Here is a 22410-nt window from a genome sequence, read left to right as displayed (position 1 = left end):
CTATTTTGGAGTTTTTACATCGCAGCCAGACGTCTTTTGAGGAATCAGGTAACCCTGATACCAGAATATCTCAGGTACGCTGTTTGAATAAATTACCACTGAAGACGGGATGACGTCTCGGCAGCTAAATCCTGCTCTCACCTTCTTGTCGTAGACGTCCTGCCAGTCGACTGTGCCAAAGAAACTGTGTCGCATGATCTCCTTAGCGTCATCCGGTCCGCCGCCCAGCCTGTCAGGAAAGAGAAGAAGAAGAAGACGTCGAAGTCAGACATCAAAACGCTGCTCTTCACAAAGTCTCCATCAATGGACCCAGAATATCCACCTGCTACGGATCCCAAAATAACTCGGCGGGGTGAACGAGTTCGCTCTGTGAAGCTGCAGTAGCCTCTTTTCACCAGTTTCTTCATTAGAGACTGAAAACGCCTCCGGGATAATCAGAGTGGGAAATTAACAGCAGCCACCAGCCAGTTTTTGTCTAACAGCACTTTTGCTGAATACCAATTATCACCAGGAGGTTTTGTTCTCCTCTGAACGTGGAGATGGAGGTTTTAAACGGTGAAATTAACCAGTGAACTCTAACGGTTGATCTACCGTCCTGTGAACTCGGAGCAGGATCCTGAGGGGTCAGTTCAGAGGGTTCAGACACATTTGACCAATAAATTTCCATAATTTTTCCTCCACTTTTAGGCAAATTTTCAAGAAACTACCATCAAAACTCACCATCAGTTGTTTTTCATTACTATGAAATAGCTTTTTAAAACATATACTACGCAAATGTAATTTTTTTAAAATCAGTTCAGAACAGGATCAGGACTAAATACTTAAATATGCATTAGGGATCGTTAGTACTTATGAGATATAAAGATATCATCAGGTTAATTTTGGTTGAAATATTTATTTTCTGTCAGACATTGAACATGACAAATATACTGTAGAACAGCATCACCAGCTGGAGGACCTATTCTACTAAAACTCACAGAGGTCCAGTTACTAAAATTTCCTCCCAGCAAAGGTCCGAGCCTCATACCTAAAATCAATATCACCATTAACTGAACATTTTACTTCAATTACGATGAATGAATAATTATTTTGGTTTCTTTGTGTGTTTTTTGCCCTCATAGTTCACTGACACAGTGTCATGTGACCATGGTGTGTTGGAGTGTAATAAACATATGATTTATTATTATTTATTCAACTTTTCAGCATTATATAAAAATGAAAAACTCCATCTGAAACAAACTTCAGGTAAATTGAAGCACATTGTGCTGATAATAGGCCAACCTCTCCTGACTGCAGGACTCTGACTTCAGCTTCTGTCAAACTTCTGTGCTATTAATCATTTTATTCAAGAAAAAAACAACTTTTGAGTCGGCCTACTTCTCCTATAGCTGCCAACAGCCTGCCAACATTCACAGTTAGAGAAAGGCTGAAAATAAGTTCATGTGCTTGTGGCCCCGGGCCCCCAAAACATTACATCTGCCTCTGGTAATAATAATGAGAGCTCAGCGCGAGTGGCCGGATGAGACACGGAGCGATGCGTCCTGGTGTTTCTAAATAATTCATCCAAAGTCTGATTAAAGCTGAAACTAACACAAAGTCGTCTGTAGAGTCTAAAGAAGTCACTTTCACCTCTGCAGATGTGTCTGTTTCAGCGCTGTGGCTGTCAAACACTCAGCTGTTCTACAGTCACAGTCGTCCGCTGCATTTGGTTCTCCGTGGCGATATTTTTATTATCATTGGTTGTTCGTGTTGTCTGTCAAAACATTACTGGAACTCGTTATATCGACATTCTGTTGTCATTCTGTCGACTACGTCTCATATTTCAGTCGAGGAAAAGTTATTTGGTGATTGATATCGTTATCGTTTTATTGCCCAGCCCTACATGTCACAAACTTGGGAGGGACTTGTGTTTTTTATTTTGGATTTTTGGGAGGGGTACACAACTTTAAATGGCTCAATTTTGTGTTTATTTTACCACCAATTTTAAAGGAAACATGTGCGGGCCAGCATGTGTGTTTTCTTGAAAACATTTTGGCAATGTTTTATCTTAAATATTTTTTTATTTTTGGTGATTTTTAGAGAAAACATTTTGAAAGTTTATCTTTTTTTTTGAGTGATTTTGCCTTCCAGCAGGAATGCATGAAACAAAATCACGTCTTTTCCGAAACCTTCAGAGCATATTTAGTTTTCCAAAACTTTTCCAGACCTGGAAATTGCTATCTGACAAATTCTATGACTTTTCCAGTTTTTTCATGACCAGACAAAAACTTAAACCTTCAGTCACTACGCAGCTTTTCAGCAGCCTTTCTCTGTAAAAAGCCATGGTTTGTGTGTGTGTGTGTGTGTGTGTGTGTGTGTGTGTGTGTGTGTGCGTGTGTATGCGTGTACCGTTTGTTGGGGTCCTTGATGAGCAGCCCCGACAGCAGCGACTTGGCGTCGGCCGACAGGGTTCGTGGGAACTTGATCTCCTCCATGAGGATGAGCTCAAACAGCTTCTCGTGGTCCTGGTTGTAGAACGGCAGGCGGCCGCACATCATCTCGTACGTCACCACGCCCAAACCCCACCAGTCCACCGCCCGCCCGTAGTCGTTGTCCTCCAGCACCTGGTAACACGACATGATGTACGTTATCAAGACGTTATCAGTTTTTCTAATAAATTCAATCTAATAATCAGGCTTTCATTGTGTGATGCTGTAAACACTGTTCACGAGTTTTTATATCGATGGTTTCCCTCTTAACTTCAAAACACAAAAACTAGGATTTTAGGACGCTTTCTTCTTGATTTTGAGAAATTTCTGGGAATTTAGGACAATTCTTGGATTAGGGCCTTCTCCAGATTTAAGGATTTTTCTAGAATTTCAGGACAGTTCTCGGATTGTTCGAAATATTTCTAGGATTTAAGAACATTTCTCCAATTTTGGGACATTTCTCAGAGTTTTTGTTTCAAGGATTTCAGGACATTTTTTGGATTGTCCTGAACATTTCTTGTATTTAGGCTGTTTCAAGTATTTTAGGACATTTCTCAGATTTCAGCACATTTCCCACATTTTAAGACGTTTCTATGATTTTAGGATGTTTCAAGGATTTTAGGACATTTCAGGGATTTTAGGACCTTAGGGCCTTATGGAAACTTAAAGGACAAAAACTTTGCTGAAGTTCATTTCAGTTTGTTTGAGGCATCATGACGAACTTGACACTAAAACAGGAACCTGTTTGCATTTAAATCTGCACACACGTTGATGCTGAGCGTCCAGTCAGACTTTAGTGACAGGAGCGTCTTTTGAACCGTTGTGTACGTTAAAACCCTCGAGAGGCAGATCCTTAGATCCGGTGACCTTCCTGTGCATCTTTTCTCTGTTATTTCTGACCATGACGTATCTGATATCTGCTTTCAGATCCTCTTAACAGGGAAATAACTCAGAATCTCCACCCGGAGCCACTTTAGAAGAAGTGAAATTAATTTCATTCGACTTTGTTGTAAAGACAACATTTAGCTGCTGTGAGAGGAGCGATATTTTTGGGCACTTCCACAAGCTGATGACAAATGACATCACACAGTTTCTTTCCTGATTTCATCAACCAGGACAAAAAAAAAAACCCAAAACAAAAAAACTACTGAAGGTTCAGTTTGGGTTTTAACAGACAGTTTTGGGAAAGTTTCCAATCTCGACTCTCCTGGTCTTGTTTTCTTGGTGTTTTTTATCTATTATCCATCATCTCTGAGCACAAATGGCCCAACTGTTGTTGTAAATGTGTGTTTGGTGTGACCTCTGACCTCTGGAGCCAGGTACTCAGGTGTGCCACAGAAGGTCTTCATGGTGGCAGTGTCGGTGATGCCTTCTTTGCACAGGCCAAAGTCTGTGATCTTGATGTGGCCGTCTTTGTCCAACATGAGGTTCTCCAGCTGATGAGGAGGACAAACATAAAAAAACATTTGTCTTTTTCCTTTTGTCTCACACTCTGAACGTTTCTGTGTGTTCTTGTGTTTTCTTAAAGCCTCGATGAAGAGCAATAGTGGTCGAAACATGTTGGCTTTTTTAATGATTTAGCCGCTACAGTAAAGGCTTTTTAATGTAATTCCTCCTCAGGGGTGCCTGGATTCCCCTCCTGTTTATCCTGTTGGTTCCTGTTTCCGTGGAAACCCGACACAAATGTTTTTGACCTACATTTGAATACAGTCTATAGAGCAACCGGTCATCTCTGTCTACGTTTCTGTGTGTTTCTGCATGAAACTTGAGCTGACTGGCTTGATTTCTTTAAAAAAATAAATTACAAAAATAAAAGATGGGAAGAAAGCTTTGAGGACCTAAACAAGAAATGGAGCAAAAAATTAGTTAAAAAAAAAAAAAAAAAGTTAAAAGAATATTACCTGGAAAAAAAGAAAAAAGTAAAAAAAAATTTTAAAAAAAACCAAAACCAACAAAAAAATGAAAAAAAAAAACAACATATTTTCCTTTTTGCTGTATCATAACTGTAAATATATAATTTTTTTTGGGACAATATCTAATAATATCTCCCAACTAATTTTCCAGTCATTTTCTTTTCACCTTTTTAAATTTATTTGCAGTTTGCGGGACATTTCTTGCCATGTTGCATCATATTTTTAAGAGAAATCAAACCAGTTTCCTCAGGTTTTAGAGGTTTAAAAGCTACGCAGCACAAGAAAACTGATGACTGTCTAAATGTTACATTAAACTAATAACTGTAAAGGTATCAAACAGCAGATTTTTCTCAGGTGCTGGTTTACCTTCAGATCACGGTAGACGATCTTGGCAGAATGTAGGTAATCTAGAGCAGAGACGATCTCAGCGCCGTAGAAACGGGTGCGGTCCTCCGAAAAAACTCTTTCTCTTGACAAATGGAAAAACAGCTGCCAAAAAAACAAGCAAACACAAGTTCATACACTTCAGACATCTCTGTTGTGTTTAGTTGAGAGAAATAATGAAGATCAGTCACAGCTGGATGTTTTCTGCAGTGGGACTCAGGAGCGGCGGAGATGCAGCAGACGACATCAGATTTCTCAGTTTCAGTTACTGACTCTCCGATCGCTAAACAAGGCTTAAAGGTCCAGTGTGAAGGATTTAGGCGGCTTTATGTGCAGAAATATAATATATAATATAAGAAGTATGTTTTCTTTAGTGTGTAATCACATGAAACAAGAATCGCTGTTTTCGTTACGTCAGAATGAGCTGTTTATTATATCTACACTGGAGCAGGTGCTTCTTTAAAGAGATCACCGTGTTCCTACGGCAGCCCAGAACAGACAAACCAAACACCGCTGACAGATTAGGACATTCACGTTTTCACGTCTGCTGTTGCAGTTTGCAGCCTCGCTGCACCGAGCTGCGTCACAAAAAAAACACAGATTTTTTTTGAAAAGGTGAAACTGCATTATTCAGTGTTTTAACCACCTGGCGTCTCATTTAAACACACTGTGTCCTCACAAAATGAGGCCTGAAGAGGCGTACGCCACTTTTACGTAGGGCTGCACGATAATGGAAAAAATCCTAATCATGATATTGAAAATCATAATTATTTTCCATGATTACTCAAAGACTTTGCAAACATGTTGCATTTATTAAACATACAAAACTTCTATAAATAGTTTAACTTTAATTTCCCTTCATACTTTTCCCATCAAGCATCTTTTAATTCCTTAATTTAATTCCTGTTGAGTTGCTTTGTTTAATGTGTCTTTAACTGATGACTGTGTTGCGGTGGATGTCGATGACGTCGTCCTTTTCTCCGTTTTTTATTATTTGGACACTTGATGTTTAAACTTAAATGACGTGTGCAGACGCCACCATGTAGCAGATGTTGCAGGTAATTTTTTTTTGCTCCACGTCGGACGCCTCGTATCCAAACTGTTCCCACACAACAGAATCTGTTCGGCCTGATTTGTTCACCAAACGCTGTCGCTCTTCTTCCGTCATCTTTCCAGGCGCTGATACAGCTCGCCTCTCTGTCGGCTTAGTGTCGAGCTCAGGCTGAGAGAAGGAGCCAAAATGTTTTTTTTCTCATTTACATTGTTTTTGTATTTGCTGGGAGTCATGATTGAAATTGAAATCAAAATTCGATTGATGCACAGTCCTACTTTTACGTGTGTAAAATCACTGCAGTGAGCACGACACAATGAGCGCCCTGGAGATGTCACCGGGGCTGACACACGACACGCGGCCTTCTGCCGTCACCTCAACCGTCACGCCTTCACCACCTGCACATGTGGACTGTGTGATGTCTAAAAGTCTGGACATAAAGCAGTGACGGCCCCCACACGAACATCAAAGTCCACATCCTCCTCGTGAGTCCTGATCATAACGCAGGCTGCCATCAGCACAGCAAAACTTAACATTACACCAACATTAACAACCGAAAAATGGGGCCCCCCCGAAAGCCGCTGCTGCACACTGTTTAATGAATGGGACCCCTGGTTTGTTTAGTTTTTTGGAGACAAAAAGACCTCATTTAGCTCTCGGTAAAAACCAAAACCGATGAAGGAATTCTAACCAGGAGAAGTTTCAGCTGGTTGAAATCTGTGATCCTCACCATTAGACGCCACGAAACCCCCCTAAATCTTACACACTGAACCCTTAAATACCTTTTAATGGATAAACCAAAAACCAAAGGCAGTGCACACGCTCCAGTCCTCCGACTCTCCAAATAAGACCGCAGTGAGGAGCGACTGCTTTCTCTTGAAGCTCTTTGAATCCCACCGTCATCATTCTTCAATAACTCTTGAAATAACTTCAGTGCGTTTTGAAATAAAAACAGAACATCTGCCAGCATCAAAAACACCCAAAAAAACGAGTCACTGATGTCTCACCTCTCCTCCGTTGACGTACTCCATTACAAAGCACAGCCGATCCTTAGTCTGGAACGAGTACTTCAGAGACTGCAACACAATATAAACATTTCTTAAACTCAGCAGTGCTCAGCCGCTCCTTTCATTTACTTTTTTAAGAACTGAAGCTTTGTGGTCTGAATTCAGAGCTTCTTTGCATGACTGTATATCAGAGGAGTCTTTTCATTTCTGTTTATTTATTGCAGCACAGGTGTGACACGGTGTAGTGTTTTCACTGCAGTCTACACGCTCATACTCACAGTTAGGAATGGATGCCGAGTGTTTTTTAATACCCTACTTTCTGTGAGTGTGTGAGCAACTTCATCCTGTGGTTTAAAAAAGGGACAAAGAAGAGGCACGCTGGTTAGTCAGAAGACAAAAAGAGACAATTCCTTGATTTTAGTCAGAAGTTTGAGGATATAAGTGGCAGAAAGGTGTAATAAAACAATCTGTAACTGTTTTTTTTTTTCATTTAAACACCCAAGACTGACAGACATGCCTAATATTTAACACGGAAAGTAATGCATTTCGATTTTTTTTTTTTAGATAAAGCCATGGCAGATCTTTCTAAAATATCAAATGCATTTTTATTTTAAACTAAAAAAGTGTTTGTGCTTATGCATGAACAGAAATAATTAATAACACCTAACCAAGCCTGCAAAAACTCTTACAGGAAATGTGACTAAACCAAAGCAATCAACATCAATCTATTTGCTTATTTCTTTATTTATATTCATTGTCTTTTGTGTGTTTTTAAGTAACTTTAGAATAGAATAGAATAGAATAGAATATTCCTTTATTGATTCCTTTATGTTCATTATTGTTGTTGCTTTATTATTTTTATCCAATCTAATATCAACGCTTTGTTGACTTTGAATTTGATTATATGTACGTACTAAGGATGAATAAAGGGTTAAAAAAAAAAAGATATATCAAATGTATGAATAATTAAGATTTAGGTGTTTTGGGAAAATGAAATTAAATGTTTATAATCAATGGTTATAAGTAATATTTGACTGAGGCCAAAAATGTGTGTATTTGGAATATACCCCGAGGACTTCATTATTATTGTTATTATTATTATTATTATACAATACAACTACACTAATGAATATTAATGAATTAATAAAGAAAAATTAAATTCTATCATTTATGAACATAAAGATACTTAAAAACACACAAAAGACAATGAATATAAATAAAGAAATAAGCAAATAGAGTGATGTTGATTGCTTTGGTTTAGTCACATTTCCTGTAAGAGTTTTTGCAGGCTTGGTTAGGTGTTATTAATTATTTCTGATAAAACTGTGAATGAGTGTTTGGTTTTTTTTTACTATTATTACAATTATAATTGTTATTGTCATGGCTCATATTTTCTTTATCTGTATCTGAATGTGTGACGGTAGGAGGGATCATCACTCCTTGGCCATTGTACATCACTTTTTATACTTTATACTTTTTTTTTATTCCTCATTATTATTATATATTGTTTTTTGCATTTTTATTTCTATTTTGCAACATTTTTTTTATTTGTTGCTTTTCAGAAAATTACTTTGTAACCTTGTTAAAAACGCTATATAAATAAAGTTTATTATTATTATTTATTATTTGTATATGCATGTTTTGATACACGCTTGAAATTGCAATAAAAATATTGTTGAAAAAGTGTGAGTTATTTTAATCCAGTGACCAAAAACATGCCTTAGACACAACAAAACATCAGTTAAAAGCTGATAAACATGAAAAGGACCTTAGCTATGATGACTTCCTTCTTGAGGATCTTCATGGCGTAGTAGGTGCCGCTCGCCTTCTCCCTCACCAGAATGACTTTCCCAAAAGTGCCTTTGCCCAGAAGCTTCAGATAGTCAAAGTCATTCATTGTCTGGACACAGAAACAGAGGAGTAACGTGAAGAAACTGGATCTCCATCGTAAAAAATCCACTTTTCAAAATAACATCTAGAAAACAGGAGCCATATTTCGACTCCGCTCTGAGGTCACCTTTCGTTTGTAGTGGCTGATGGAGGTGTCCATCTCCTCCTCGTTGACGTTCTCGATCTGGGAGGTGGGGCTGCACAGGATGCCCTCCTCCTCCTGTTTGGCCAGAGACTCGGCTACCATCTGGATGGCCTCGGCCCACTCGTCCCTGCAGGACACAACAGCAGCAGGTTGAGATACCAGCAGGCAGAAATACAGTTTTTGGCTAACTGCTTTCACCCACAGACTGTATCGAAAGATAGACGACATGTCAGCTCCCCCAAAATGTAACTTTTAAATCTGCATCGCCCCCTGGTGTCTGACTGCAGTATAGGTCATAAAGCCCACCGCTCTATTTTAGTGAATAGCTCAAACTAAAAACTCAAAGTACACGCCAAATAAATTTTTTCCAAAGACGGTTTCTGTCACCGAAGGTCGTTCTCATCACCCTGATGTTTGTTTTTATGATAAGTTCGGTTTTAATTAATTATTTGATTATACAAAAGGGGGATATTCCACCATGATTGAGAGCTGTGACAGCCAATCCGTGCGCTCGTATTCGACGGAGCTGCTCGAGTTTGCCCTGACGGCTGTTTTGGCGGGAACTTCCCCACCACGGATATCGATACTGTGCAGAATCCAGCCAACGCCCGAATACTGGATGTTTTGACCCCACTTCAGCCTAGCAGGGGTTAGTGGGGACATATCGTCCGTCTTTATATACAGTCTATGAGCTTCACTTTTAGACTGAGCATTCGTTTTTAGACGAGTTTAAAGGAATATTTTGGCTGGTCTCTATACGCTCAAACTGAACAAACACAGCTTTTAACACCAGTGTTTCTCCCACCATCACAGCGGTGGACCGCCCTGCATGACACACGAGGAATCCTTGATTTATTTGTTTTTTTTTATATTATTAGTAATTAATCATAATTCTAATTATTGAGAAATAAAGTTGACATTTAGGGTTAAAATAAAGTCTCTTAATCACATTAGGGCTAGGAGATTAATCAAATTTTATTTATATAATTTTAGCTTCAAACAATTATAAAAACAAGATTATCAGGTCAAAATGAAAATTATGTGCCACATTTTATTTTGCAATTATACTCTTGTTTGGTCTTGTGTTATAAATTAAGCGCACAGTGTTGCCAACTTGGCGGCTTTATCACTGGATTTAATGTCTTTTTAGACCCTCTCGGTGACCGGGCTGCTCGATGATGGCAAAAATCATAACCATGATTGTTTTGGTCAATATTGAGATCTCGATTATTTAACATGATTATTCACTGAATTTGGTAACATCATGAATTTACTGAACTTAAAAAAAAATGTTTTTTACTGTGGATTTCCTTGAATTTTAAATCTAATTAAGCTGGAAAAAACCCCAAAAGAAATGTAAAACATGAGATAAAAAGAAGAAAGGACGAGACTGTGATTACTTTGAGCAACATGCACAGGAACTAATTACAAAATGTTTGAATATATTTCAGTATTTTTCTTATTTATTTGATCTGAAGTCTAAGTTAGTCGCTTTTTAGAAATCCTTTCATGTACTGCTCAAGTATTGCGTTTCTGAATGTTGTTATTTCCATCAACCATGTCTCATAGAAATTAAGTTTCAGGATTCCCGCACATTTACATGGACAAAAATTCCAAACTTTTCCATGACCAAGGACCAAGGACCAATAATAAGATTAAGTCTTTCTCGCTAAACTTGCCCGTCGTTTTTAAACATATCAGATTCAAACTCTATTACGACATTAAGGCATTTAAAGTGATATTAGGCAGACTTTCAATCCCAGAAAACAAAACAAACAAAAAAACAAATTCTGATTTTTTTTTCATCTGAAACTGATGGCTCTGTCCTCTGTGGTAAAATCCACCGCAAAGAAAAGCAAAATGGAAACACAAGGTTTATAACACTGGCAAAAAGTTCAGATGTACCACCAGTTTTTCAGTTTCTTAAATATTTAGTGGCCGGTGAGGTGTTAGGGGCCAATAAAAGGTCCAGTCACGTACCCGCCGAGACTGCCGGTCGTGTTTATGCGAGACGCTGCAGGATGTTGTCAGTCGAGTCGTGTTCATAACAAACCAGCTGAGCATCAGGTAACGAGTCATGATGTATACAATATATTGTGTTTTGGAACGAAAACCCTTCAAAACTTGGCGTCCCGCCTCAGCCCCACACCCCTGCTTCCTGTCTTTCTTCTCGCTCTGTTGACAGACTCGTGTTGTGTTGTGAGGACAATTTAACAAAAAAAAACTGGTTCAGCACTGAGAAATAATGCCAGAGCTTTTATATCTGGTATCTGTTGATAGCCAGTCGTCTCCCGTCTTTTTTATTTATCTTTTTAATGCAAAACTGGCAGTTAAGATGAATTATGCAGCTGAATATCTGCATTTAGAAGGTATAACCAGGGTGACTGCAGCTTAAGGCAACGTAGATTTAGGACTTTTAAAGACTTTTTTAATGGCACTCAGAATCCAGTTTAAGAACAATTTTCAAGTAGACAAAATTGAAGAATTTTATTTGAGCAAATATTTATTGTAATATACAACATGACTTTTTTTGTCCAGTGAAAAAGTTAAAAATCTACCTCAAATACTGAAGGAAAAAAAAACTTTTCCAGAGGTGGATGCATGAAAGACAGTGAGCAAATTATAGTACCATAAAAGTATCTATTTGGTTTATCAAAGTGGGAAATATCTGCCATTTATGGTTTTAAGACTTTTGAAAGAATAATTGAAGTCAATTTAATTTATCAATGAAGGCCTTATTTTTAGATTCGTGAATTAAATACCTTTTAAGATTTTTTAAGGATCAGCTGGAAACCTGGGTATAACATGCATACTTTGTAGATTTTCCCCCATATTTTTTTATCATATTTGTTATGTTTTTTATTTATTTATTAAGGTCTCTTAACTGTTTGCAGTACTTTCTTTTGTTTATTTTCACCAAAACACCAAAGCAAATTCCTTGTACGTGTAAAGGTGATTGACAATAAACTTGACAATAAAATTCGAATTCTAGACTGTTAAATAATAATAAATACTACAATAATAAATAATCAAAAATAATTTCTATTTAATCATCTGCTTTAAAGGGAAATGACTGTTTTCATTTTCATTTTTCTTTCATTATTAGCTTGGAAATAACTGCAGCCATTTTTTTGTTTTTGTTTTAATTAAAAAATGTTTTTTCAAATAATTATACCAAAAAAACCCATACAGACTAACTCTACAGATTCATATGTGAGAAAAACGGCTGCGGAGGAGGAGGCTCACCTCTCATCAGGAGTGTCGACGTGAAAAGTCCTCTCGATGACGGTGGTCCACTGCAGACAGCGGATGATGAAGGTGTTCGGCTTGGGCCGCTCCGTCTTCATCAGCTGACATTCTGGAAGTCACACAGAGAGACGGATGGACGCTGTCAGGTTGATATTTGTTGTTTTGTGCGTGAGATAATGGACGGAGGCCTCTGTGGGTGAGTCTTACTTGCTACAGAGAAGTTGTTGAGCGGGTAGGCCAGGTCGGAGTCCTGCGGTTTGTCCTTGTAGCCGATGAAAGAGCCGTCCGTCTTCAGCAGAAAGTAGCGCGGCCGCCAGTTCTTGATGTACTCACCTGCAGGGAGGGAAACAAACGACAACAACAGGTTACAGCCTGCTGCGCTCACATGTGTTCAGAGCGGGAAGCAGCAGAGTTTTTTCATAATGAAAGTGAAGGAGCGAGATGTTATGTCAATTTTATTTTTTCTGCTCTTTTTTTTCATCTTTTCCTAAAAAAACAATAAAATCAAGTCTTTCTCTTCTGTGTGCATCTAGCAATCGGATTGGCTGTTAAACACTATGATGTCACAGTTGCGAGACGACTGCGTTTCTTCTGACTGATGTTCTGCAACTTTTCCTCTGGTGATAACATCCCAGTAACCATGGCGATGGATGTTCAAAACATCAGCAGCTTAATTTCTATTGCAGCCACCAAACTAGCCGTCATTATTTCCAATCCAAGGCTGCGTAGGCGTGTTATGGAGCCATGATGGAAAGGCGAGCCCCTTATACGTGGGAGCGGCCGCGTGTGAGGGATTTCTGGGAGATGTAGTCCACGATTTCACAGAGAAATTGTGGATTCAAAACTTTCTCAGAGTTATGTGATGCAATAACAGCTCTTGCAGCTCCTGCTGCATCATGAGGGAGCCAGTTCCTACTGACAAGCACACAGACATAACTATTTATAAACTGGCGATAAATGTGAGTCGTTTCTAAATTGATGTGTTTCCAGTAGACATTTTTTATATTCCAATTCATGCAATCTGAGGGTCAATGGAAACCTGCGTCATCACAATGCTGTCGAGGACGACTCCTCACTTTGAGACGACTACTTTCAACAGCATAACGTGAAATATGTTTACGAGAGCAAAACATGACAGATTAACTCTATATCCATTATGTTTTACACGTTATCATCAGCAGCCTTTTCATCTCAAATAACAAATCCACTGAACATCTGTAACCAGTCCCAGCTGAAGAGGAAATCTTTTGATGAACACGTTCTCGCTCTGCGGCGGTGAAGTGTTGGTTCCCTGCTGTTCTAACTCATCAGCTTGTGACTTAATTACTACACATGTTGGGATACACGAGTATGTCGTGGTGAGATGTTGACATCGTACAGAGTCTGATTAGCAGCAGAGCTAACGGAGAACCAAAGCGTGGCTGTATCAGTGATCGACTGCCTCAGCATCCATCCAAAAAATCAAACTTTACTGAGTTTTCTCAGACGTCTGATGACTCACACGGCTTCAGAACAACAGTGTGACGACGACGACAGAAAAATCAGACGACTGAGTCAGTGAGACAGCTGTTAAACTTAAAAGCTGGTGAGCAGCCGAGGGATTCATCAGGATAACTTGCAGGTACATCTGTGTCCCTTAAACATCAGACTTTAAGTTAACTTCCCTCTGTATCACCAGGGAACGAGGAAATACAGCGAGAGCTGTGAGTGACGAAAAACCCCGCCCGCATGTAAGAGTACTGTCTGCGACGGAAACGCTGACAAGATCAAGGGTTTATTTACCTTTTGGTTCCATTAAAGATTCCTTACACTGTCAAGTGTCAACAGATCTATCAAAGATTTGAACAATCATTTAGACTATAAAATATCAAAAATGTGAAAACTCCCCCAAGCTCAAGAAGATCTTGTTTCGTCTAACCAAAATACAGCAGGGTTTGCATTTATTTGTTGCAGCCCGCCACTGAGAAACTTTGCCTCCAAGAACAGATTTTCTTTGCCAAAATAACAAGTCAGCCATTAAACATAAAGTTGGCTGTCCAAAACAACCTCCTCCTGTTCACGTTAACACCTGGAGCACCTGTTTGAGCTGTGCGTGAGCATCGCCAAACCTGTTGTTTTTTTTGTTTTTGGCGCCCGTGTTAACAACTCAGAGCAGCCAGATGCTCAGGCGCATCTCAGGTGCTTGTTAGCTGCAGCACATCCAGAGAAACGGTGGCTCGACAATTATTTCCGCGTGCTGTGCACAGTTGTTGGCAGAAAGCGGCCGTGAAAATGGTGTTTTGATAATTATACCAACTTTATGCCACCTTTTACTACATTTTCCAATGTTTCCCATTAATGGCAAATTAGACTATGGCGGGCCGCCATGGTCGAATTTGTCCTGCCATAGTCTCAGTGGAGCTAGACTGTTAATTAAGAGCAGTATTAAACACTGTTGGGGTATTTTAAGCACAGTAGAGGCAGACGCAGGCACATTAAAAGTGAAACTAAACCCTGCCGAGCCTAAAACTCTCTTTTACTTACAAAAATCTGCAAATATCTTCTCTCATCTATCAATCTGATAAACTGTGAACGCCGCCTGCAGCGCTGTATTCACAGACCTGCAAAAAAACGTGGGATATTAGAGTTAAAGCACAGAATACCGTAGTCAATACTCAAACTTTCCTGCCTGCATTTCAAAACAAAAGTCCAGCATCTTTCAGCAGAATGCCATTAGCTGTCGACACAAGGCATTTTATTGTGACATATTTGCAGGGACCCTGTTGTTGACAGTGCAGGAGCTCACATTAATTCATAAATAAGTGGAATCTGTGCTTTTAAATGTGGAAATACAGAACTCAAACCAGCAGGCGGCCCTGCAGAAGCGTCACAGCAACAACGCTGCCAGTGTGGACACCGTGAGCGTGAAACACGCTGCAGTTGGGCGAGGTTTTCGTCACGTGCTGCTCAGGCGTAAAATGTCCTTAAGCAAGACACTGAACCCCAGTTGGCTCCCAAAAACATGCTTTGTTGCTTGAAAAAAGTGTAACACAAGTAATCCTGCTCTTCTTTTTCTCCTGTTAACTGGCCTTTCACTGTGAATGATGTCCCATTGACTTACAGTTTAAATTGATTCCTCGCTGGATTATGTCCCGCCCAACATCCTTTTCAACAGGAAGTCCATCACAGCGAGGAGCTCTTTTGTAACCCCAAACTTCTCATTTGCTACGCGGGCTAATGTCGTCGAAACAGATCCATCTGTTTGTGAATAAAATTAATTTCTACAAACTGAAACAAGCGAGTCTCCACCAACGTAAACTCTGCAGTCAACGACAATAACGCTGCTCCACATTCAACGACTTTTTTTTTGTGTTTCTCAAAAATTCAGTTTCAACACCCCACTTTCCAAACCGCCCTGAACTGCGTGTGAACTCTGAGTTTTGATCTTAAGCAGGTCAGAGAGCTGCTCGGGGGCAGTTTCCCTGAGAGGCCTGTTAGGACTGAATTATAAGAGCACGCAGAGGTGCAATAAACAATTCAGGGACTTTGTGAGGGCCGGAGAGGAAGGAACCGGAGAGTTAGGTCATCCTCTGTAAGCTCATAGTGCCACAGAGAAACTTCCCCCTGCCTGCCAGCCAAAAGCCCCGAGCTCAGACCAGACAAACACACCTCCAGCACACACACACACAAACACACACTAAAATCACTGTGGGAAATAACACACCAGCCAAGTGCAGCTCAGACTGGGCTGCAGCTCTGCAAAGCCTGCCTGCTCCGCTCGCCGTCTGGCAGGTAAACAACCATTGTTTGGAGGTGCTGTTCTTCAAACTAGCAGGGCGGCGCAGGCCGTGTCCACACTGAGCCGCATAAAAACACATCTTTCCTGCCTGCGTGTTTTTTTAACAGTGAATATATGTGAGCACACCGGCCTCGTGTCGTGGTGCGCCAACAAAACAAAGCGTTTACCAAATAATGACAACAGGCGGCCTGGTCACAACTGTCTGTCACCTTTAACTCTTTGTAGCTGCTCATTTTTAATGTCAGAATAGCAGATCGCAAAAGGCGGGAGCTGATATTAGCTCAAATTTAGGTTTCTGTTTTCAGACTATTTCAAATTTAAAATAGTGATTCTGAGGTGGAAAGTGGAAACTGTGTTCAGATACACTGAAACTACGTATACAGGTGCATCTCAAAAAATAGAATATTGTGGAAGAAGTTACATTTTCTACTTAATTTAATTCAAAAAGGTAAACTTTCATAAATTGTATATTCATTACACTAAAGTCAAAATATTTCAAGACTTTTTTTTGTTTTAATTTTGATGATTATGATTTATAGCTCATGAGAATCAGAAATCCAGTATCTCAGATTATTTCCTAGGATCATTCAAAAAGTCATTTACAGTACAGAAATGTCCAATTTAAGAAAAGTATGTTCATTTATAAACTCAGGTTGCTTTGACAACGGCCCTCAGCTCGTCTGTATTTTTGGGTCGGGTGTTTCAAATATTTTGAAATAGGTTTTTTTTCATACGTTTTTTTTCTTCCATTTTTTTAGCTGTAGGCAATATTATTAAAATTAAAACAGAACTATGCTTGAACATTTTAGTTTATGCAATAAGTCTAAAATATATTAAAATTTCACTCTCTTAAATAACTGATGGAAAGTCTTGAACTTCTTCACAATATTCCTTTTTTTTCTAATGTACCTGTAAGTGACTAATAAGATGTTGAGATGCAGAAGAAGTGTGTTTTTTTGGGTGTTTTTTTTGTTATTTTTAGGCAGACAAACCTGCAGCTAATGACACATTTTAAAACATCTGCTGCCACAAATTGATTGTATATTTTTGGAGCTGGACTGTTCATTAGGAGTGCCCTTGGAAAATATATATAATGTTTGGTTATTCATTGCACCACACTCTTACAGTGTCGAGCGTACTTTGGGCACAGATGGAGCAGAGGATGCAGTGAAGTTTATTATATTTACTTTGTATTTTCCAAAAAAAAACAGCAATACAGATGATTCACAATGTCGGATATCTGGAGGCAGGAATTATCCTCCCAGCTTTATACTGCTGCTGCCAGGTTAAAAGTGGTGTCAGTGATCAACATGTAAAGCAGCTCTGTGTTTTAATTAAGATTATACAGCATTTTTCATATTACGTGGTCTTTACTGAGTTGTGTCTGTATGTGTGAACTCATATTTCAGGAGCATTTTGTATGATTTATTTTGAATCTGTCCTGACTGATTCTTGAAAACCAATGAAACCTTTGAAACTTAAATAGGTTTCACTTCTTTCAAAAACATGACGAGAAGGTACTGAGATCTTAAACAAGACATGGCCCAAAAATTTAACAAGAAATCAGTAAAAATTTGAGGGAAAATTACATGAAAATTAGTAAAAGAGAAAATAGGGGAATAATGAGAATTAAAAATAATCATAAATTTAGTTTTCTGGACTTGTTCAACTATTTGAAAATAACCCCATGAAATAAAAATCTGAACGTTGCACAAGAAAACTTGCAATCCAGGTGACGAGGGGTTTAACAAATTTTAAAAAATTAAAAAATACATAAATAAAGGGGAAAAAGGTGCAAATTTTTCAAACTGAAAAACACTGAATATAATCAATAATGTGTAATTTAGAAAAATAAAAATAAAAAAGATTGGGGCGACGTTAGCTGTTCTGGGTGAACGCGTCTCCTCACCTCGTTTCTGGACCCAGCCTTCCTTGACGACGTTCTGGTCGCTCATGGTGGCTTCTCCTTGTCACCAGGTCTCCCAGTTCTCCCAGTGTGGTGACGGTGAAGCGACAGTTGTTGGGGGGTTGGGGCGGCGGCGGGACAGTTTGTGCGGCCGCAGCTCAGTCAGCCTTGCGTCTGACCGCCGCTTGACCTCCGACCTCCAACCTACCTGCTCCCACTCTCACCTGACCTCAGATCTGTTAACCTGTTCCCCTCTGCGTCTGTAACGTCTCAATCTTTTTCTCTTTCTTTCCCACAATCACTTTCTCTTTCCTCCTCTCACCCCGCCGACCCGACCTGACGTTCTCCTGCTGTCTGCTGTCTCTCCCCCCTCCTAGTCGTCCACACTTTTTTATTTATTTTGATTTACTCCCCTCTTTCTCTCCCTCCCTCCTTCCTTCTGTTGCTCTGTTTGTTTTTTCTCACTCCCTCGTTCTCTCAAACTTCTTCTTCTTCTTCTTCTGTGTTCAGGCGCTCCAGCGGTGAGTCAGCCTGGAAGGAAACGGAGGCAGAGAAAGGAGAGAAGGCAGAAAAACACACACACAGAGCAGGTCAGTGGATAGTTTCCTTCACACAGCAAACGCAGCAGGCTGCCACTTATTGTTCAGAGACTTAAACACACATCCTGCCTCCTTACCTCCTTCTACCCTGCCTCCTCGCCTCCTCACACTTTCTCCTTCTCCTCTCCTTCTCTCACTCCCTATGAATTCCTTCTCTTCATCCAGTTTCCAGTCTGGGAACCGCTGTCCCAAAAATCAACACTAAAACCATCAAAAGGATCCCTAATGCTTACACTGCTCAGCTCATACTGTAGTCCGGGTTCCCGCACATTTTCACCGACAAAATTTCAAAACTTTTCCATGAATTTACATGATTAATATTTCCATTTAAAAAAAAAAAAACATGCACTTCACTGCTTTTATGTCACTTTTCTACACAGACACACGCACACTTAAGACAGTCTTGCTAAAACAACACAATAAATGCCGCCATGCTACCTCACGTATAAACATAATCTGCCTCGAAGGCGAAGGCTTGGCCGGTTTTAATCGTGGAAAATGGGAACCGTGTGAGCTTTCCATTTATATTCAGAAGCAAAGAAATTGAGTTAACAAAAATGTCAGTGATTTTAAGTATTTCCATGACTTTTCCAGGTTTTTCATGATTGTGTACAGTAGGGCTGGACGATATGGACCGAAAATTATATTGCAGTATTTTTAGGCTATATCTCCATATTACAATATTTATCTCGTATCTCTTATCTCTTTTTCTCAAAAGCTCTTCATTAATCCTAAAACTGGAAGACAGAATTGAACATCACAGTTAATCACAATTATCTCTTTGATGCGACATTATTGTAGGAATTAATGTTGGAGCTTTAAGAAAATATTAACATTTTTGATCAATAATCATTAGTAAAGTAGACATATTGACAAAGTGGGTAGAGGCAAGTATTAAAACAAGTAGAACTGTCTGATAAGTAGAGAAAAGTACATTATTTTACTGTAATGCAACCTTTAAAATCAGGAAAAAACATCTGCCTTTTTCTATGTAGATGGTGTTTTTGTTTGTTTTTTCTTCCCTTTATTTCCCCTATTTTAATAACTGCCAATTATTATTGTTATTATTATTTATTTATTTATTTTTTGTCTGCTTGTTTTAAATCTGAGGTGCTATTGAGAATGTGGAGATCATTGCTGTTAAGGTATAAAATCAATATATATTTTTTTTTAAATCAGGAAAAAAAAAACATAATTTCACTACATCAAGAAATAACAATATCCAATATCTAAGACGACATATAGTCGTCTACTTATATCTCAATATAATATAATATCTTTATATAGCCCGGCCCGAGTGTGCAGGTGTTCCTTTTTTTCAAAAGGCAAAATGTGTCACAACATACCATTAAAAATTAAGCGCTGTGGTGCTGTAGAGAAATCCCGGCATACAAATCAAATTCCAGCTGTTTTTTTGTACAGACCCAGACAAAAAACTTTTTTTTTGGTAAAAGTGAAAATCAAACATGACTTTTCCCTTCAACATCCTGACTTATACTGCAATATCCTTTACAATAATCACAATCGAATCTTTATTTTGCATACTGTGCAGCCATACTCTTGTCACAAACTTTCTCATTTTGCATTTAAAAACTTCACCAAAATATCTTTCTGCACACGTTTGAGGCAACAAACAAGCAACGCAGTAACAGTAATCTTGATTCATATTTGATCGGCGCGGTTTGACAGTTTGACTGCGGCTCGTGAGCAGTGATTGACGTGACTGACAGCGCGTAAGAGACTCCTCGACTCTGACTGATTGTTGTCTATGAGCCACGGCGGATTCTGGATAACGCCATTAGAGGCAGTCGAAGAAGAGAACGAGGGGCATGATTTTTCTGTACACATCACCTGTACCATGTGGACGGAGAGTTTCAGCAAATATAACACGTTATTTTCATATAAAATACCAAATATAGCTTCAAGTCTTTAGAAATGTGATGCATAGGCCAAGACGCTACAGCACGCAGCACCACAAGGTTTAACTCTACGTGGATTTTGTGACTGATGTTTTTTTTAGGGCTGACACCGATTATTAGGAGATAATGAGGCCGATAACCAATATTTGGAACTGATATGCATTTACAATAAAAATGAAAATCTTTCTGTCAATATTTAGATTTGGGATTTTTAAGCTCCTAAATAGACATTTATGTCTGTGTTGATTTGTTTTTCCTTCATATTCACACATTCAGTATTTTACTTCACCCTCTGTAAACATAGAAAAACTGTATATTTTCTGTGATATTGTTGAATTTGGACTATGTGAGAATTTATTGTTTTATCCAGCTAATAATCCCAGGTCTAGTCATCTGCAGCATCTTTCTAAAGACAATATTTAGGCAAAAAAAAACAAAAACAAAACATTTTACAACCATTTTTTCAATGACAAAAGCACTGGAAAAAGGTTTTATCTTTCAAATGGACATTTATGTCTGTATTGATTTGTTTTTTCCTCATATTCAAGCATTCAGTACACTGTCTGAGTGCATGAGAACATGTAAAAAAGGCTTATTTTCTGTGATATTGTGAATAGCCCCAATGGATTTTTTTTCAGCTATTAACTCCCAGTTCAAGTCATCTGCAGCATGTTTTTAAAGAAAATATATGGGGAAAAAATTATTTTTCAATGACAAAAGCACTGGAAAAAGGTTTTATCTTTCAAAAAGACATTTGTCTGTGTTGATTTGTTTTTCCCTCATATTCAAGCATTCAGTACACTGTTTGAGTGCATGAAAAATGTTAAAAATGTATTATATACTTTGAACTTGGACTATGAGAATTCCTACTATAGCCCCATTGTTTTTTCAGCTAATTCCCCCTAGTTCAAGTCATCTGCAGCATCTTTTTAAAGAAATATTTAGGCAAATAAACAATCATTTTTCAATGACAGAAGCACCAAGGGTTTCATCTTCCAAATAACATCCTGCATGTACGCGTGCTACAAAGCTCAACAACAGCAGCAGCCGGGTTATTTTGGGGGAGCCTCGGGTACGTGTTTTAGGCGAACCTTGCAGGAGTTTAATGGGAACAATGACTGTAAATCACACAGTGACATTTGAGCACGGAGCTGCGGAGCTGCAGAGGGTGTCGGGGACTGGCCATGATCGCAGGAAACAAACGCAGCCCTCCAATGACAACAAAAACAATGGCTGACAGGAGCAGCCGCTGTGTGTTTCAGAAGCCGGTCTCAGAGCTGCGGGCCTCGGCATCACCAAACACCTCCTCCTCCTCCTCCGACACGTCCACCATCACCGCTGCTGTCTCCCATTTACTGTCTGTTTTTTACTGACTGGACCCCACAACAAACAAACAAACAAACACTGAAACAACAGCTTTTGTTTCAAGGGCGTGTGGTGTCATTATCTCGTTACATAACAACATCCGCTCGGCGTGCTCCGTTATATCCTTAACGGGCGGATAGAATCTGCTCCGGCTGTTTCTTTTAGAGCAATAAAAGGTTAAAATACCCCGGTGTGAGATGGCAGGGGTCGGGGAGACGGTTGTGAGAGCCCGGCTTGGCCTGTGATGGCTCGGCTCGGAGGATGCGAACTAGCCGGGGATGCTAGCGGGAGGAGGAGGGGTGATGCTAATGTTAGCCGGCTAGCTGGATGCTAGGCTGGGAAGCTGGTTAGCACGGCGGGCTAACTGACAGCTGATGGGTGTTGTTTTCATGTTTATGGTGAAAAAACGTGTTTTTATTCATTTTGGGACTCAGACGCGATGCTGTGTCATTTTTTTTGAAGGGATGGGAGACCGGGGAGGAGGAGGAGGACGAGGAGGAGGGGGAGAAACGGGACTACGGCGAAGTTTGCTTCTGATTCGTAGCTTCCGATTCAGCAGTTAAGGGGGGAGTTAAGGGAAATTTAATTTGCAATGCTTAACGACCACTTTTCGGGGTTTTTTTTGCATCTGCTACTGTGGTGAAAGCATGTTAGACGTTTTTAATAGTGCCTCAATGTCTGAAAGCCCTTTTAAGGTTTGTGAAATCTTTACTTTAATAGTAAAAATGCAAAAAAA

The 22410-nt window shown here is 39.3% G+C and overlaps 2 protein-coding genes across 2 annotated transcripts in view; one reads left to right on the top strand and one right to left on the bottom strand.

Annotated features, from left to right (window-relative positions):
- On the bottom strand, positions 1–18323 carry akt3b (v-akt murine thymoma viral oncogene homolog 3b). Its single transcript, XM_042484406.1, has 11 exons — positions 17795–18323; positions 12315–12440; positions 12105–12216; positions 8841–8985; positions 8592–8723; positions 7102–7167; positions 6824–6892; positions 4748–4870; positions 3776–3904; positions 2389–2603; positions 1–229 (listed from the first exon to the last, which is right to left on the bottom strand). The coding sequence occupies exons 1-11, from the start codon at positions 17838–17840 to the stop codon at positions 1–3; spliced, it is 1392 nt and encodes a 463-aa protein (XP_042340340.1). The 5' UTR covers positions 17841–18323.
- Positions 18324–21493: 3170 nt separating this feature from the next.
- ifngr1 (interferon gamma receptor 1) overlaps positions 21494–22410 on the top strand; it is a 9535-nt gene continuing 8618 nt past the window's right edge. Inside the window, exons 1-2 of the mRNA XM_042484405.1 lie at positions 21494–21652; positions 22137–22199. Of these exons, the coding sequence (XP_042340339.1) occupies positions 21494–21652; positions 22137–22199 (222 nt within the window). The remainder of the gene's footprint in view (positions 21653–22136; positions 22200–22410) is intronic.

Source organism: Plectropomus leopardus, chromosome 4 (genome assembly GCF_008729295.1).
Source record: "Plectropomus leopardus isolate mb chromosome 4, YSFRI_Pleo_2.0, whole genome shotgun sequence".
NCBI classification, from domain to species: domain Eukaryota; kingdom Metazoa; phylum Chordata; class Actinopteri; order Perciformes; family Serranidae; genus Plectropomus; species Plectropomus leopardus.
The sequence above is the reverse complement of the archived record's forward strand: the minus strand, read 5'-3'. Positions and strand labels throughout refer to the sequence as shown.